The sequence below is a fragment of the Onychostoma macrolepis genome, chromosome 19 (assembly GCF_012432095.1).
Source record: "Onychostoma macrolepis isolate SWU-2019 chromosome 19, ASM1243209v1, whole genome shotgun sequence".
Classification (NCBI taxonomy): domain Eukaryota; kingdom Metazoa; phylum Chordata; class Actinopteri; order Cypriniformes; family Cyprinidae; genus Onychostoma; species Onychostoma macrolepis.
Window position 1 is genome coordinate 8,050,503 of NC_081173.1, and position 16,357 is coordinate 8,066,859.

The 16,357-nt window shown below is 36.6% G+C and overlaps 1 protein-coding gene across 2 annotated transcripts; it reads left to right on the forward strand.

Annotated features, from left to right (window-relative positions):
- Positions 1-401: 401 nt before the first annotated feature.
- On the forward strand, positions 402-15,578 carry LOC131525652 (cytosolic phospholipase A2 zeta-like). Of its 2 annotated transcripts, XM_058753524.1 has the most exons (21): positions 8,340-8,451; positions 8,591-8,635; positions 8,802-8,874; positions 9,210-9,346; positions 9,464-9,595; positions 9,709-9,749; positions 9,888-9,930; positions 10,098-10,155; positions 10,340-10,506; positions 10,706-10,825; positions 10,968-11,002; positions 11,157-11,295; positions 11,404-11,540; positions 11,642-11,864; positions 11,940-12,057; positions 12,692-12,829; positions 13,078-13,185; positions 13,803-13,982; positions 14,180-14,349; positions 14,439-14,625; positions 15,126-15,578. In XM_058753524.1, the coding sequence occupies exons 2-21, from the start codon at positions 8,627-8,629 to the stop codon at positions 15,320-15,322; spliced, it is 2,412 nt and encodes an 803-aa protein (XP_058609507.1). In that variant the 5' UTR covers positions 8,340-8,451; positions 8,591-8,626; the 3' UTR covers positions 15,323-15,578. The 2 variants fall into 2 exon arrangements, 1 of the variants encoding a protein (XP_058609507.1); XR_009267268.1 differs by lacking the exons at positions 9,464-9,595; positions 9,709-9,749; positions 9,888-9,930; ... (12 more) ...; positions 14,439-14,625; positions 15,126-15,578 and adding exons at positions 402-751; positions 1,094-1,172; positions 2,265-2,382; ... (8 more) ...; positions 6,381-6,438; positions 6,557-8,066 and having other exon boundaries at positions 8,269-8,451; positions 8,583-8,635; positions 9,210-9,222.
- The last annotated feature ends 779 nt before the right edge of the window (positions 15,579-16,357 follow it).

Sequence of the window (16,357 nt, forward strand, 5' to 3'; positions counted from 1 at the left end):
CTGACATACTTGAACAAAAGAAACACTGTGTAATATTAAGAAATTTAGGTAAAAAAGATTCTTGATTTTGAAGGCATACACAAGCTTAAAACAGCAGTAAGACATTAATTGTGGAGTTAGTGTTACATTTTTCTAGGGGATGTGAAAATATTTTTCTGCCTAAATCAACAAAGGCATTAATAGTTTCATAAATTACAGTGAATTGTTTTAATTATTATTAATATGGTTTCATAATAATTATATGAAGTTTGCGCATATCATTAAAATTGAAGGAATATATCAAATAAATTATTTAATTGTTTATTATCAAGAATACGTCGAATATTATTTTGTTTTCTGACTGTAATAGTGCAACAAACCAATCTCCCAGGAGGAACTTTGATTGACAGAGAAATCCACCAATGAGCGTTTTACATCTCATCAGCTGTAGAATTACTAGCCAATCATCGCTCACTTCAGTGACACATTGTGTTTTCATCCCGCCCCTCACACGAGCACACACATATCGGTGGAAACCGCCCGGTTATGCACGTTTGTTTAGTTTAGTGTTGGTTTCTGCAAATAGGAAATTATTCCATCTTCCTGGCTTGATGGACAGTTTTATGTTGCGCGGGGTTTTGTGTGTGTTAGCTGTCTGTGTGTGGAGCTCGGCAGCGCGTGGACGCAGTGATGTGCTCGAGCTCAAAGACGCAGACTTCGATTACATCGCGCCCGAGCACGAGACCTTGCTGGTGAAGTTTTATGCCCCATGGTAAGAGAATAATCATTCATTTAAAAATGAATAAATGCAGTTAAGAACATTTTGTTGTTAAATAATAATAAAGAGAAGGTCTGCGTGCATTTGCAACTCGCAGTACGTACAGTGCTGCTGTATGTGATGGCGCGCGCTGTCCATGGTACCTCAATACAGCTGATCAAACTCGCTTTTATGTCAACCTTTCTTCATCTTGATAAAACATTGTAAGGTCCTTGGAATAAGTAACAGCATCGTGTTATTCATTGTTATATCACACTTAAGCGTCATTCAACATAGCCGTCATTTATTCCAGCCTTCCAGGAGTTTTTGACAGTTTTGCTGCTGTTTTCTTCTCAGGTGCGGTCACTGTAAGAAACTTGCTCCGGAGTTTGAAACCGCTGCTACACGCCTGAAGGGAACAGTAACTTTAGCCAAGGTATAATTGCATGTTAGGAATATTCTGGGTTCGATACAATTTAAGCTTTATTGACAGTGTCTGTGACATGCTGCCAATTACTACATACAGTACTGTCAAATTTGTGAAAACAAAAATTACTTGCAGTAATGCTCCTACAATGGAAGGCAATGGGGCGAGGCATTGCACTAGGATAAATAATATATTGCCCCAGGATAAATATAAATATTCACAATTTTGTAGATATTAAGTATAGTCACAAATATTGTGAGATTGCACAAATAAGGTTAGAACAAATTTATGACAAAGCTATTTGAATCTTTCAATATCTGTTGTGAATCATGACCACATAAAGTGGCTATTACATAAAAAGCAAAAGATAATCACATAAGTTCATCCTTTTAAGACAACAGCTCAATTAACACTTCAAGTAGTGAAGAACAAATTGAAATACTTTAACAAAAATGCAAGCTTCACATTCCTGCTTTTAAACCCTCTATCAGTGTTACTTTAGTATAGAGATACTATTATAGTTTTATTCATATTTTGAATATTTATTTTTATTTAACATTCTCTTTTTCATTTGAAAGTTGTAGTCATTTTGTCATGTTTTTGTCATTTTTATTATTTTTGTGTTTTTTAAATATTTAGTTTGTATTAATTTTAGTTTGTTCTGAAATGATAAATGAGAATGAGAAACATAACATTGCCTTGGCTTTAGCTTGATGTTAATGTTGTGTGTGTGTGTGTGTGTGTATGCGTGATTTTATTTTATTTAACTTAATGTTTTATTTCAAATAACGGTATTCTTATGGTTTGTTTTAGTGTTCTATCTCTGTATAGACTTCCATAGTAAGTGCTTTACTAAAAATGCAATTGTAGCTTTTACAAACTGAGTCAGAATAATTTCATGTGGTAATCTTCAGCACATCTAAAACCAGATTATGTTGATAGTTTTGAACCTGCAATATTCCTTTAGTGGAAACTGATCTTAGTGGTCAATATTAAGGAGCCTCATGTGATGTAGTAATGAATTGAATGTGAAGCATAGAAATTGATGTGAGCATTGTGTGTTCTTCAGAGGTTTAAGGATTTATGACGGTCTTTGTTCAGGTGGACTGCACTGCTAGTACAGAGACCTGCAAGCGCTATGGGGTCACTGGATACCCAACACTCAAAATATTTCGGAACGGACTGGAATCATCTTCATATGATGGGCCACGCTCAGCTGGTATGTTTAATGATGTGTGGCATAAATACAGTAGCAAATCTGGTGGTTATGTCATTGTGGGTGTATCATTTCCAAACAGAGGGAATCGTGAACTATATGAAGAAACAGGCCGGACCTGATTCTGTGCCTCTGCATAGTGGGCATGATCTGGAGAACTTTATCAACAACTTTGATGCCAGCATAGTTGGTAAGTGCTTTTTATTGGCTCTAAAATGTGTTTATTATTTCTTCTCTAGATTGAAAACATTTAATGCAAATGTAATTTCAAGATTTCGATTGATATAATTTTTAATGCATGAATGCAGTAAATTTGGATGGATAGATGGAAAATATGTATTTTATTAGTAATGTCTTGCATTATTTTTCTTTCATCTGTCCATCTCAGGATTTTTCTCAGGGACTGACAGTTCTCAACTCTCTGAGTTTCTTAAAGGAGCCAGTTTAATGAGGGAGAGTTTCCGCTTTGCTCACACCACAGACCTAGAGCTCGGAAAGAAATATGATGTCAAAAATGAGTAAGTGGGTCTAAGCTGGTGGGTCTTAGTTAGGATAGCAAAATAAATAGGCTTATCCATATTAAACATGAAAACACTTCACATATCTTTTGCTGTTGATGTCAGATTCATCTCTGTCGTTTGGGAGAAGCTCACTAAATTAGACATTAAGTTGCACTCAACTTCTTTGGTCAATCATGGCGAGGCCTGTTCTGAGTGGAACCTGTCCTGTTAAACTGCTGTATGGTCTTGGCCACCGTGCTGCAGCTCAGTTTCAGGGTCTTGGCAATCTTCTTATAGCCTATGCCATCTTTATGTAGAGCAACAATTCTTTTTTTCAGATCCTCAGAGAGTTCTTTGTCATGAGGTGCCATGTTGAACTTCCAGTGACCAGTATGAGAGAGTGAGAGCGATAACACCAAATTTAACACACCTGCTCCCCATTCACACCTGAGACCTTGTAACACTAACGAGTCACATGACACCAGGGAGAGAAAATGGCTAATTGGGCCCAATTTGGACATTGTCACTTAGGGGTGTACTCACTTTTGTAGCCAGTGGTTTAGACATTAATGGCTGTGTGTTGAGTTATTTTGAGGGGACAGCAAATTTACACTGTTATACAAGCTGTACACTCACTACTTTACATTGTAGCAAAGTGTCATTTCTTCAGTGTTGTCACATGAAAAGATATAAAATATTTACAAAAATGTGAGGGGTGTACTCACTTCTGTGAGATACTGTATATACATGTAAATATTTTCAATATATATACTGTATGTGATTGTATTTATAAATACATAATAAATATACACAGTACACACACATATTATGTAAACTAAAACTTTTATTTTGGATGTGATTAATCGCAATTAATCGTTTGACTAATTTAAATAGAAAACAGTTACCTTAAATTGTAAAAATATTTCACAATATTACTGTTTTTTTTTTGTTTATCAAATAAATGCAGCCTTGATGGGCATAAGAGACTTCTTTCAAAAACTTACAAATTCTTATCAACCAACATGTACATTTAGAAGATATTTAGAAATTATATTTTCTTATCCAAATTAATCATTAATTTGCATATTGCTGGATTTGTTCATTTATGGTAATGTTGATATTTGATGTTAAGGACATTTTTGTTCACTTTGGTACCATAAACAACTTTGGTACTTTGTTTGGTGGCCACTCAGTGTCCAGATTAAAGTCTAAATCCTAAAGCAAAACCACTAATATTGACTGTAGTTGGGTGTTCAGGATGAAATCCTAATATTAAAATAAATATTAAAATCTGTAAACCCTTTGCCTGCAGGTCTGTGCTTCTGTTCCGCCCCCCCAGACTGAGCAGTAAGTTTGAGGAGAGTGTGGTTCACCACACAGGACCCCTGTCCATCACAGGCCTGCGCCGCTTCATCAGAGACAACATGTAAGCCGACACTGACACAACACACACACACACACACAGCACAGCACATGCTGAGATCATTGTTTTTGCTCTGTAGTTTTGGACTCTGTCCTCACCTGACCAAAGAGAATAAGGATTCGTTGAGGAAGAGGGATTTATTGACCGCCTACTATGACTTGGATTATCTTCGCAATCCTAAAGGCTCCAACTACTGGAGAAACAGGTGAGTCATTTAAAATGAATGAGTGAATATGTTTATTATGAAGTCATAAAGTACATACCTGTCTTTCCTCGTTTAGAGTGCTGAAGGTGGCGTCTAAGTTCAGTTCTCAGGGCCTGTTGTTTTCTGTGGCGAACCGTAATGACTTTCTGGAGGAGCTGGAGGATGAGTTCGGTCTGGGTGCATCGGACTCAACTGAGCTGCCGTTTGTCACCATCAGGACACGAACAGGAAACAAATATACCATGAGAGAGGAGTTCACGTGAGTACAAACACTTCATGGATCCTATCTTCAGAATTTTAAGGAAGAGATTAAACATGATTTGATATTTAAATGAATTATATTAGTTGACTAATTAGGACATGCCATTACAAGCCACAACACCCAAAACAGCATATTTCATTTTCAGCCGAGAACAGTGTGATGTCATTTGATCCCTGATGCGACATCAGTTTTTTTTTTCTGCAAACTGCTATCGAAGATTATATATTTCTTATATACTATTATAATTATTGCACTGAGTACATTAAAATGAAATGAACTTCAGTTAATCTGATGCTTTTTCTCAAATGTTCTTTGTTTAAAAATGAAAGTTTTAATGTGTTCACATAGGATAAACAAATCAGCAATAAACATATTTAATCTCAAAACTTATTACAATACTGTTCAAATGTTTGGGTTCAGTAAGATTCTTTCAAATTAATACTTTTATTCAGTAATATTTGATTTAAAACTGACATTTATAATGCTACAAATTTAAACTAAATGTTGTTTTGAGCTTTCTATTCATCAAAGAATCCTGAAAAAATTTATCACGGTTTCCTCAAAAATATGAAGCAGTACAACTGTGATTAATAAGATGAGTAAGAAATGCTTTTAAAGCAGCAAATCAGAATATCAGAATGATTTCTGAAGGATCACGTGACACTGAAGACTGGAGTAATGATGCTGAAAATTCAGCTTTACATCACAGGAAAAAATTGCATTTTAAAATACATAAAAATGGAAAACGTTACTATAGATTTCAGTCATATTTCACAATATTACTGTTTTCTCTGTATATTTGATCAAATAAATTCAGGCTTGCTAACTATAAGAAACTTTCTTCAAAACCTTGTAAAAATCATACTGACCCCAAACTTTTGAACAGTAGTGTTCAACACACATTAATAAGACTGGTATCATAAAATAGTTTGAATACAATAATATTCTTCATTTAGCTATGTCCCATGATGTACATCAACACATTAGAAGCTTTAATGATGTGATTTTAACTGTTAATTTGGTCCCTCCTCAGACGAGATGGCAAGTCTTTAGAGAATTTTCTGGAAGACTATTTTGCTGGTCGACTGAAGCGTTATATCAAATCAGAGCCTGTGCCTGCCAAAAACAGTGGAGCCGTCAAGGTTAGTGAGATGCATGTGTTTAAATGAGCTTGATTGTTTCATTTGGTCTTCATTAACAATCTCATATCAAGTGTTAACACAAGTCGCTGTCTGTGGTCAGGTGGTTGTGGCAGATACGTTTGAAGAGATCGTCAATGACCCAGAGAAAGACGTGCTTATTGAGTTTTATGCTCCGTGGTGTGGCCATTGTAAAAAACTGGAGCCCAAATATACAGAGCTTGGAGAACGGGTGAGCTTTACATGACATCGGTGTGTCTTCATCTCTGTCTGAATCACTTCTCATCCTGTGTTTCTGTTTTTTATGTTCTCAGCTATACAGTGACCCCAATATTGTAATCGCCAAGATGGATGCAACTGCCAATGATATCCCACAGGGCTATGACGTGCAAGGGTATGTATTCTCTCACTCATCAAATACTTTGTAGTGATTTCAGCTAGCCATTGTTAATGTCATGTTATTCTTTTGCAGATTTCCTACAATATACTTTGCTGCTGCTGGCCGTAAAGATGAGCCAAAACGATATGAGGTAATTGTTTATTTCCAGTGTGACCGTGTTTCTCATCACTTTTATCAACTACCATGTCCATACTGTATATTTGTCATTGTAAATATTCATTCTTTGTATTTTGGTTGTTTTCTTTCAGGGAGCCCGTGAAGTGAAGGATTTCATCAACTTCCTGAAGCGCGAGGGATCCAAACCTCTTGTTCTGAATGGAGTCAAGGAAGAGCTGTAAACATTAAAGGAGAAATTGCTGTTTGTTGCAGAACGTTATTCAGGAAGAGTGAAGAATCCTGTGGGATTCTGCTGCAGTTCAGCCATATATATCACCATATCAAATAAATTGGCAACAGTCAATAACATAAAACCAATTGTAATTATACAGAGATCCAGGGCCTCATTTATAAAATGTTGTGCAGAAACCATCCTAAATTAGATTTTATGATCATCTCTCAAATATGCGTACATGTGATTTATAGAATGAATGTACGCACAGAAAATGAACATATGCCTCTCTTTCAGATGTGAAATCTATGAATCGTAAGTGATCTTGAACTTGCGCGCAACTGAATGGTTTCAGCTCTCTGCCTTTTAAACGACTCCTAATTAATGTCATTAACAGCTAGCTGCAAGAACAGCTTACTCTTTCAAAAACCTGCAGTACTTGAAAAAGAAAAAGTGTGTACGTCTGCTCAGACCCTGACGTGGCGCTAAGCAGTTTTCCACGTCAAAGCCAGTTTTTACAAATATGAGCGTTGGCATGGATTTAAGCGCACACACACTCTAAGATCAAATCTGTGCGTACACACTTTATAAATGAGGCCCCCAATATTTATATTGTCCACATGATAGAAAATAGTGCAGATTGCTGCTTATGTTGAAGAGTCCTGTTTTGTTGTTTAATCATTTTGTTCTTTGTTGCATGAGCTTCATTGATCTGTTCTTTACTGTTTAACTCAATATTTCCATCTGTACATCCCTGTACATTAGTTATCATTGTTGTTCAACATACATTTACAAAAATACCAATATTCATGCCCTGTATGGATGGTAAAACTAATCTGATGCCATGCAGTAGATGCACAGTAATTGTTTTCAAGCACAGTTCGTGGTGTATCAGCATAAGGAGCCATTATCAATGTTTGCAATTGCCATTTCTTGTGCCTGATTTGCTACTGAAGTGATCAAATGGAAAGGCATCTTTCAACCCAAAATCTGTTATGACATGAGTTGAACAATTGGTTATGTAATGTTTATTTATTGACTATTTATACAGTTTGGGTGTGAAATGGATGCAGTTTATATGGTGAATGTTGTCGTGTCACTTTAGCATTTTTTCTATGTATCTATGCCTTAAGGGTTTAGTATGTAGGTAGTTTGTTTGACATCTAACTGAAGCTCTGTTCAGCAAGAGGTATTCACTTGATGAACAGAAAATGCTGATTTATTAAAAGAATTGATTTTGGTCAGCTGTTTCTTTTGTGTTTGAAAACTGAATTTGTTAACCTGCACAATATTTTCAATTTAATGAAAGTGAATGAGCACTAAGGCAAGCTCCAAAATGAACCATAAAAGGTGCCTATGATACTTGATATAAAGCATACTAATACTACCACAGGATATGGAAAAAAGCGAAGACTGTTTGAAAACGAGCAGTAAGTAAATGACACAAGTATTATATTACAGACATTATGAGTTTATATATACATACACACCTCAGAAATTAAACTGGGTGAAATGAAACAGCTTTATAATGTTTTTGTAGAAGCAAAATGCTGTCATTAAAGAAGAATTTTATGTTGAATTCCCCATCATGGTAAATGTATGCTCTGCTGTTACTTACAAGATTTATATCAGTTCACTGTTAAAGCATTCCGTGTGCGTGCGCGCGCTCGCGCTCTTTCTTGGGTGGACGCACCTGTTCCTTGTTGGGAGTCATTGACTAATCTGAGAGGAGTTAAAAGACGCCAACGAGGAGGAAAAAAAGAAAGACGCCAGCCTTTCTTGTTAGTTGTTGTCCGTTTTGTTAATTCTTACTTGGTAAGTTTGTCGCAGTTATACAGTGAGTGTATAATAGTCTTGAACAGTTACATAATCTTTATATATTTTTTTTTTACTTTTTTCTTCTCTCGAGTCTTTTAATGAGGTTGTAACATGCATTCTCATTTGAGTTTCACAGGCAGCTGGATCCAGATCTCAGCGCAAACATTCAACAATGCTCAAGGTTAGCTAGTATGTCGCTTTGGATTTTTTTAAATGACTGTAATTGAGATGTATATCTTGTGATCATAGATCATGACTTGTACATACACATTTGTAATCAAATTACATTGTTTTTCACTATTTCTCAACAACTTCATTTTCTGTGTCTGGTTGTTTGCTTTCAACAGCGAGAAGTCAAGCCATACTGGACCTTGTCGGTCAAAGTTTTACATGCGAAGATCCACCGGTCCTATGACTACTGTGAGACAATCTGTCCTCTTAACAGCAGCCAAATATATTCATTTACACATCTTAATTTTCTTTTTAGCAGAAGTGTTTAAACCTGGTAGCAGTTTTGATGATCGTGTTGATGCTTGAACTTGCTCTGTTTACACAGGCCTGTAATGCAATATTTTTTTTTCTAAATCAGTATAGATGAGTATAATCCTTTACCTTATGTAACAGTTTTTTTTTTTAAAGGTGTTTCTACAATTTGACAACTAATGCAACAGTAACCTCTATTCATGAGTATACATTCATACAAATAGATCAGTGCTTTAATTCTGTCAGCCAACCCCACCTCAATTTCTCTTTAGTGTCTGCGTCTGACTGCTATGTCATCCTGAACTTGCCTACTGCATCGGCCCGTACAAATCGCACCAAGACTATATCAAATAGCGAGAAACCTGAATGGAATGAAACTTTCACTTTCAGGGTGCACAGCAACATCAAGGTAAACCACTGAAATTTGTCTGCTATTAGAATGTCTTATTATATCCTATTTCTAACCTCTGCTATTTATCACTCTGGTAAGAGGTCACATGAACTCATTTATTCTCTCCATACACAGAACATTCTAGAGCTCTTGATCTATGATGAGGATTCATTAAAGCAAGATGACCAATGTGCAACCATCCTATTTGATATCAGTAACCTCACACCTGGGAAAAAGGAGACCAAATGCTTTATTATTAGTGATAAGGTCAGTGCTATATGGATATCTCCTATCTAAATGGGCATTACAACACACAATAAACACTTAGCTGACAGCACTTGTGTTTTCTTTTTTTGTGACACTAGTACTTTCTTTTTCAGAGCAAGGATGAACTGTGGGTTGAGTTTGAGATCACAAAGCGGTGAGTGAGTATGCCTTCAGCAGTTCTAGTGAGCATTTGCAAAAAATGGGTACAAGCAAGTATTGGTTGTACAGTTGAATGTGCATGTCCCTACACATAAATCTGAAAGTGTCTGTTTTGTTTAACGATGTTCTGCAGCTCTGAGACACCAACGCCATGTGTCTCTAATGGAGTTTTGGTGGTACGAACCTTTACTACATCTATCTTATCTGAATCATGGGTTGCAGTTAGATTTAAAACGGTTCTCTGATGTACAGTATAAGGTGTCTTCCTAAAAAGGGGTTTTAATGTAGGCTACATGCAGTCTTACCACTCTGAAAAACAATCTTTATGCTCTCTTTAAAATAGGCAGGTCCTCTTTATGAGGTGGATGTAGAGGTAGACGAGCTTCTAAAGAAATCCAAAGGTAAATAAAGACACTTTCATCCACATTTCCCATGCAAATGTTTATGTATTAGTCGGCTACTGGAAATTCATTGGTATTCAGAAATAACTGTAAAAGAATAAAACGTTAAATTGGTCTGTTCTGTGAAGTAATTTTGAAAACCAAAATCCTAGATTTACGTGTTTTTGCTTATTCTGTGTTCCAGCCATGCAAAACATGGTGTTAAAACTGAAAGGGGCATACAAAGAGGATTTCACTATTTCAAACTCTGAGGGAAGCTCCAGCTTCCTGAAAACGTTACATTACTACATCAACCGAGACCTGGAAACTGAACTTGATCTGACCTCCGAGACCGTTGTTGGCTCAGAAAATGTAGGTCATCCATGCCAACAGGCGTTCCTGAATCCTGGCACACCATGTTTATTGAAAATTGCTCTTAAAAACTACCACATTTTATTACTTGTGGAACAGTATGTATACGGTACCTCACATAATGGCTTGTAGACTTATAAAGCACATGACACGCACAAAGTTGGGCTCTAAATGTTTGCTCAAACATACTTTTCTCCAGGTTGGGACAGTAGTAGTGGATGCTGCCATTTCAGACCCTGTGGACACTGGACTAACTTCTATCCTTTTAAAACCATTACCAGCCAAACAGCAGTTTACGGTCTCTTTGCCTCTAGGAGAGGTTAGTTATTGATTCATTAATTAAATCTGAATGTGATGCTCCAAAAATGGTTTATTGATGATGATATAGTAACGCATAATAAAAGTAAATGAGTAATATACATTTCTCCCCTTTTTCTTTTTTTTTTTTCTTTTTTCCAAAGAATAAAGTTGATCTGCACCTGAAAACGGATGATCGGTAACAAATCGTGAATTAATTCGCTTCTATTCTCAGTTTAATAAATTATCATTTGAATGTATTAAATGAAATATTGTAAGTTGCAGTGCTATTTATCAGCTTTCATTTCAAATCCATCCTAACCTCAGAATAAATGTTTTTGTGTGTTCTGAAGCTCTGGTGACGAGCTGGACGTGCGTCTGGATTTTGATATCCCAGTGGAAGAAAATAACTTTCTGGTGAAGAGAAAAAAAGTCGTGTCACAGGCTCTACAGAAAGCTCTGAAACTCAGCTCTGCACCTGAGCCCAGCAAGGTACTTCAGACACAAATCACCCAGATACTCTGCATATTGTACAGTAGGAAAACATCCCTCAGTTTTTTGCAAAGTCAAATTTTGATTCTATTGTTTGTGACTCCTCAGGTCCCAGTGCTGGCTGTGGTTTGTTCTGGTGGTGGGAGCAGAGCGTTAACAAGCACATACGGTAGCCTTCAGGGTCTGCAGAAGATCCAGCTTCTTGATGCAGTCAGCTACATCACAGGGGTTTCAGGTGCCACTTGGTGAGAATGAGGAGTCTTATTGTAGTTTTAAACATGACTGTTTAGACAGACTGATTAAAAACCACGTGTTTTTTTTTTTTTTTTTTAAATCCTCATTTCAGGGCCCTAGGCTCTCTTTATGGAGACCCTAACTGGTCAAAGGGTGGCATTGATGAGTCTATGCAGTCTATAAAGAGAGAGCTCTCTAAAAAGGAGCCCAGTCTGTTTTCTTCAGAGCAGCTAAAGGAATACAAACAGAGGATGGAAGAGCGAGAGAAAGAGGGACACCTTGTGTCTCTCATCGACATGTGGGGTCTGGCTCTAGAGTATCTTTTCCAAGGGAAGGTAAAAAAAAAAAAAAATTTGTTTGTCACTTTTGACTGTTAAAATTTGGTACACAATATAATTTTCCTTTCATAGAAACCCATGGGTACACTATCTGGAATGCAGAGTACAGTGTCTGAAGGCCAGAACCCTCTCCCAATATTCACAGCTGTTAACCTAAAGTATGGCAAAACGGAAAGTATAGTAGATGCAGGTATGTACTAATAAAAATGTAGTGCCTTCTAGTTTCAGACTAAGACGCATATATACAACTTTATAAACAATCCATGGGTGTTAAGTTCTTAATACTACAGTAACTGTCAAACCAACACAATTGTGCTGAAGCGTGCTTTCTGTAAAGAACATCGTTTTAGGATGTAGATACTGCCTGCTCTACGTGTGTGTGGTGGGGTTTTTTTTTTTTTTTAAGCATTAAATTTGAGTCCATGTCTTGTGCTGTTTAGTATGAAAAATCTAATTTGCTTAGATTAGAAGTATAATTATGAATGTTGCATTATAGCTGTTGCAGCTTGCTCAATTTATAATTGTGACCAGTCAAGTACAAATCCTTTTTACTACCTTTTTTATATTAGTAAATATAAGTGCTGGAGTGATGTGCAATGACTGTTGGGCAAATTTTGCTATCAGCTTCCTGTGACGTGATGTACAGTATCAATAGCTATAAGAGACTATTCAGCAACTGTTTCTGAAGATATAAACGCATGCAAATAATTATCCAAAGAGTAACGGAACACCTTTAGAATAGGTTCACTGTATGCTTAAGGAGTAGGTAATAAACGACTAGCTTGTAGCTTGATGACAGATTAATAATTCTGTTTCCTATCTAGAATGGTGTGAATTCACTCCATATGAGGTTGGATTTCCCAAATACGGTGCTTTTGTACCTGCACAGAACTTCGGGAGTGAATATTACCTCGGTCACATGGTCAAGAAACTCCCTGAAACTGGATTGTCCTTTCTTGTAGGTGAGTTTGAGTGTATGTGCGTTTATGCATATAATGAAGACATGAAACAAAATAAAAATTTAAGACCGTAAAGAAGACAAGGAAAAAGTGGCATGGTGCACCCAGCATCTAAAAAAAAATGTGTTCTGACCAGTAGAGGATGTCTACATCTCTCTCTCTCTTTGAACATGATCCTGTGCTGTAAGCAAATGATGTAAACCGTAATCCGTTACAATTAATAAGTCCCAACTCTGTGCGTGGTTATAAAGGAATGTGGAGCAGCGTTTTCTCTGTAAATCTGACGGATATCTGGAGTCTTGCCACAGGAGTCAATCCTTCTTGGATGCCTTGGGCTGGAGAAAGAGTGAGTAACACAGGTGAGTTTGATGCATTTTAACCCCTAACTTAACGGTTTAACGAGAATAAGAAGCAAAAAATCTGAATATTGGAATGATTTCTGAAGGATCATGTGACACTGGAATAATGGCTGCTGAAAATTCAGCTTAGCCTGATTTAAAAACATTTGTCTGTCGCCTCTGGCTTGCTCAGTTGGGGACACTTAATTTCTAGTGATTATCGCGGATTTGATTGCACCGATAATATTTAAACTAAACTGAGCTAGACAATGACATCTCTGAATTCAATGAAATGCCTTTAACTGAAAATTGAGTGTTTAATCTTATACATTACTGACACTCTATCCTCTAATTTGATACTGTTAAGTGCTTTGACACAATCTGTATTGTTAAAAGCGCTATATAAATAAAGGTGACAAATACTGTACAATATTAAAGATTCAATTATAACAATCACAATATTACTTTTTTTATTTTAAGTTGTAGTTTTGATTGGATAAATGCATTACATTTATCATCAGACTTATTTAATAAATAAAATTTTTAAAAAACTTACCGACCCCAAACTTCTGAATGGTAGTTACATGTGTTTCAATATTATACAGTGACCTGATGCAACTGTCTTGTCTTCTGTAAAGAGACTGACAGTAAACCAACAGCACTTGGTACACACCTGATCAGCCCCGTGACTGACTTTGCTAAAATGCTATGTGGCTTTATGACCAGCCGCCCCATTGTCAGCCGGATCTACAACTTCCTGAGAGACTTCAACCTGCACAGCAGCTACAGTGAGAACACTGGCTTCATCACATGGAAAGGTCTAGAGCTCTACTTATACCACTAATCACTTCAAGTGTGAATTGTTTGTTTATTCTTCAGATGGACTATATATTACTGTTATTTCTTGTGTAGATGTAATTTGGTGTCTGTCATTGTATGAAATCTAACCAGGGCCGTCTATACCTAAATTGCTGAATGTTTGCGGTCATCCATAATATTCATGCTCTGTCTACAGACACACACCCAGATGCCTTTCCTAACACCATGACTCCAGCTGATCCTGTGCTAAGCTTAGTAGATGCTGGATTTGCCATAAATGCAGGATTTCCTCCTTTGGTTCGCTCTCACAGACATGTGGACGTTATTCTGTCTCTAAATTACTCTTGGGAACAAGATCAGTTTAAGGTCAGGACCTGGAAGGTTCTAGAAGTTTTGATTTGAAATGCAAATATCAGGAACTTAAATTAAAAATGATGCCTGTTTGTGTCCAATAGGTCATAAAGCAATCTCAGGAATACTGTGCTGATCGGAAGATTCCATTTCCAAAGATCGATTTCAAAGAGGTGGAGTCAGAGCCGCTGAAGGAAGTTTATGTGTTTGAGGATCAAGACAATCCGGAAGCTCCCATAGTGCTTCACTTTCCCTTGGTCAACGTCTCATTCAAGCAGTTCAAAGCTCCCGGTAAGCACCACCATCACTCTTTACATCCCATCTGCCATAGGAATTACAGTGCTTCTAAGGTATTTATATTCAAGGATGGTTAAAATGTTAATGTTATATTGTGTAAGTACACATAAATATAAAATGTATATTGTGTTTTATATAGATCTAGATCAATATTTTTGACTAAATATACATTTATCCATAAAAATGGGCCATATACTACTGTATTTTGATTAAAAAATGGCAGCCTTGGTGAGCATTAAAAATCCCCTTTTAAACAGTAAAGTAGTAATATTGAGAGAATACGATTCACTGTTTAAAAGTTTTTAATTTTAAAAGCATACTTGACTTCAATATTTATCAATACTTTTGCTACATTTAAAGCATTCACTTTTAATGGTTTAATTGCAGAATATTTTTTTTTTTTTTTTTTTTTTTTGCTATTGTTTATATTAGCTCAAATAACCAAGAATGCACATTTGTAAAAATGCTCATGTAAAATTGTGTTTGTGGTTTAGGAGTGAAGAGGGAGGGTGAGAAGGAGCTGAAGGAGGGAGTGGTTGATGTTGAGTTTAACAGTAGCACCTCCCCGTATCTCACCCACAAATTGACTTACACGCCAGAGGACTTCCAGAGGCTCATCAACCTGACTTCCTACAACATCCAAAACAACAAAGATGTAATTTTGAATGCACTAAACAAAGCTTTAAACTGAAACCGAGAAAGGCAAACAGGTGATGATAGTCACCGCGGAAAGACCAGTTCAGCGTCTACACCAAAACCAGGATCACGAAAGACTGAAGCACCACTACTGTGAAGAGAACCTGCATGCTTAATGAAGTTCTATTTGTTTTTGTTTAAATGTCAAGAATATTAAATGAGAATTGTGATAAAGCATTCAATATAAGCTTCACATTATTTAACAAAAATGGTTTTAATTAAAACCTCTTATCTGGCAACACGATTAAACTTAATTCACTGATTTAAACTTGTTTTTTCAAACTGACAAATCACTAGATATTAGCCCTCTGGACGAAGACATGCCAGCCAACCTGACGTCAGAGATCAGTGTACAAAATGATTCATTTGTGATTGGCTAATTAAGCACAGAACTCTTTTTCTGTTTAAAGAAACACTCGTGACAACGATATCAGTAGTAGAGACATGAGTGGTAGCCTGGTAATACCAAACTCTGCTACTTCGCTTTGCTTCGTAGAGAGTCTGGAAGGGCATAATTGACAATAGTGATAGGTCGTTCTTGAACGATTCGTTCATTTTGAACGAATCTTTAGTGTGACTCGGGAAGAACGAGTCGTCTCAGGGAGTGGTTCGGTCGCGCATGCGCAACATCCTATAGGTTCTGCACTGAATTGGTTCACTTGTTTCGAGTCTTCGGGTTTGAGTCGTTCGTTCTTTTGTCACGTGACCACTTGCCAGATCAGTATCTCGATCAGTAAAATACTATAAAGTAAAACTGTTTTTTTTTTTTTGTATGTTGGATCATATTTAAGAATTATCATAAAATTATCAATGTGTAACGTACACTTTTTCTTGTCAGAGTATTGCATGTTTTTTTTAATGTTAGCTGTTCTTGCAGCTCGCTGTTCTAAATTATGATGATTGGTGATATTTTATGTTAATGGCATTAATTAGGAGTCGTTTACAAGGCAGAGAGCTCAAACCATTCAATCGTGTGGTCTTCTTTGAAAGGCCGGTGAGGAGACCATTACAATAGTCCACCCTGCTGGTG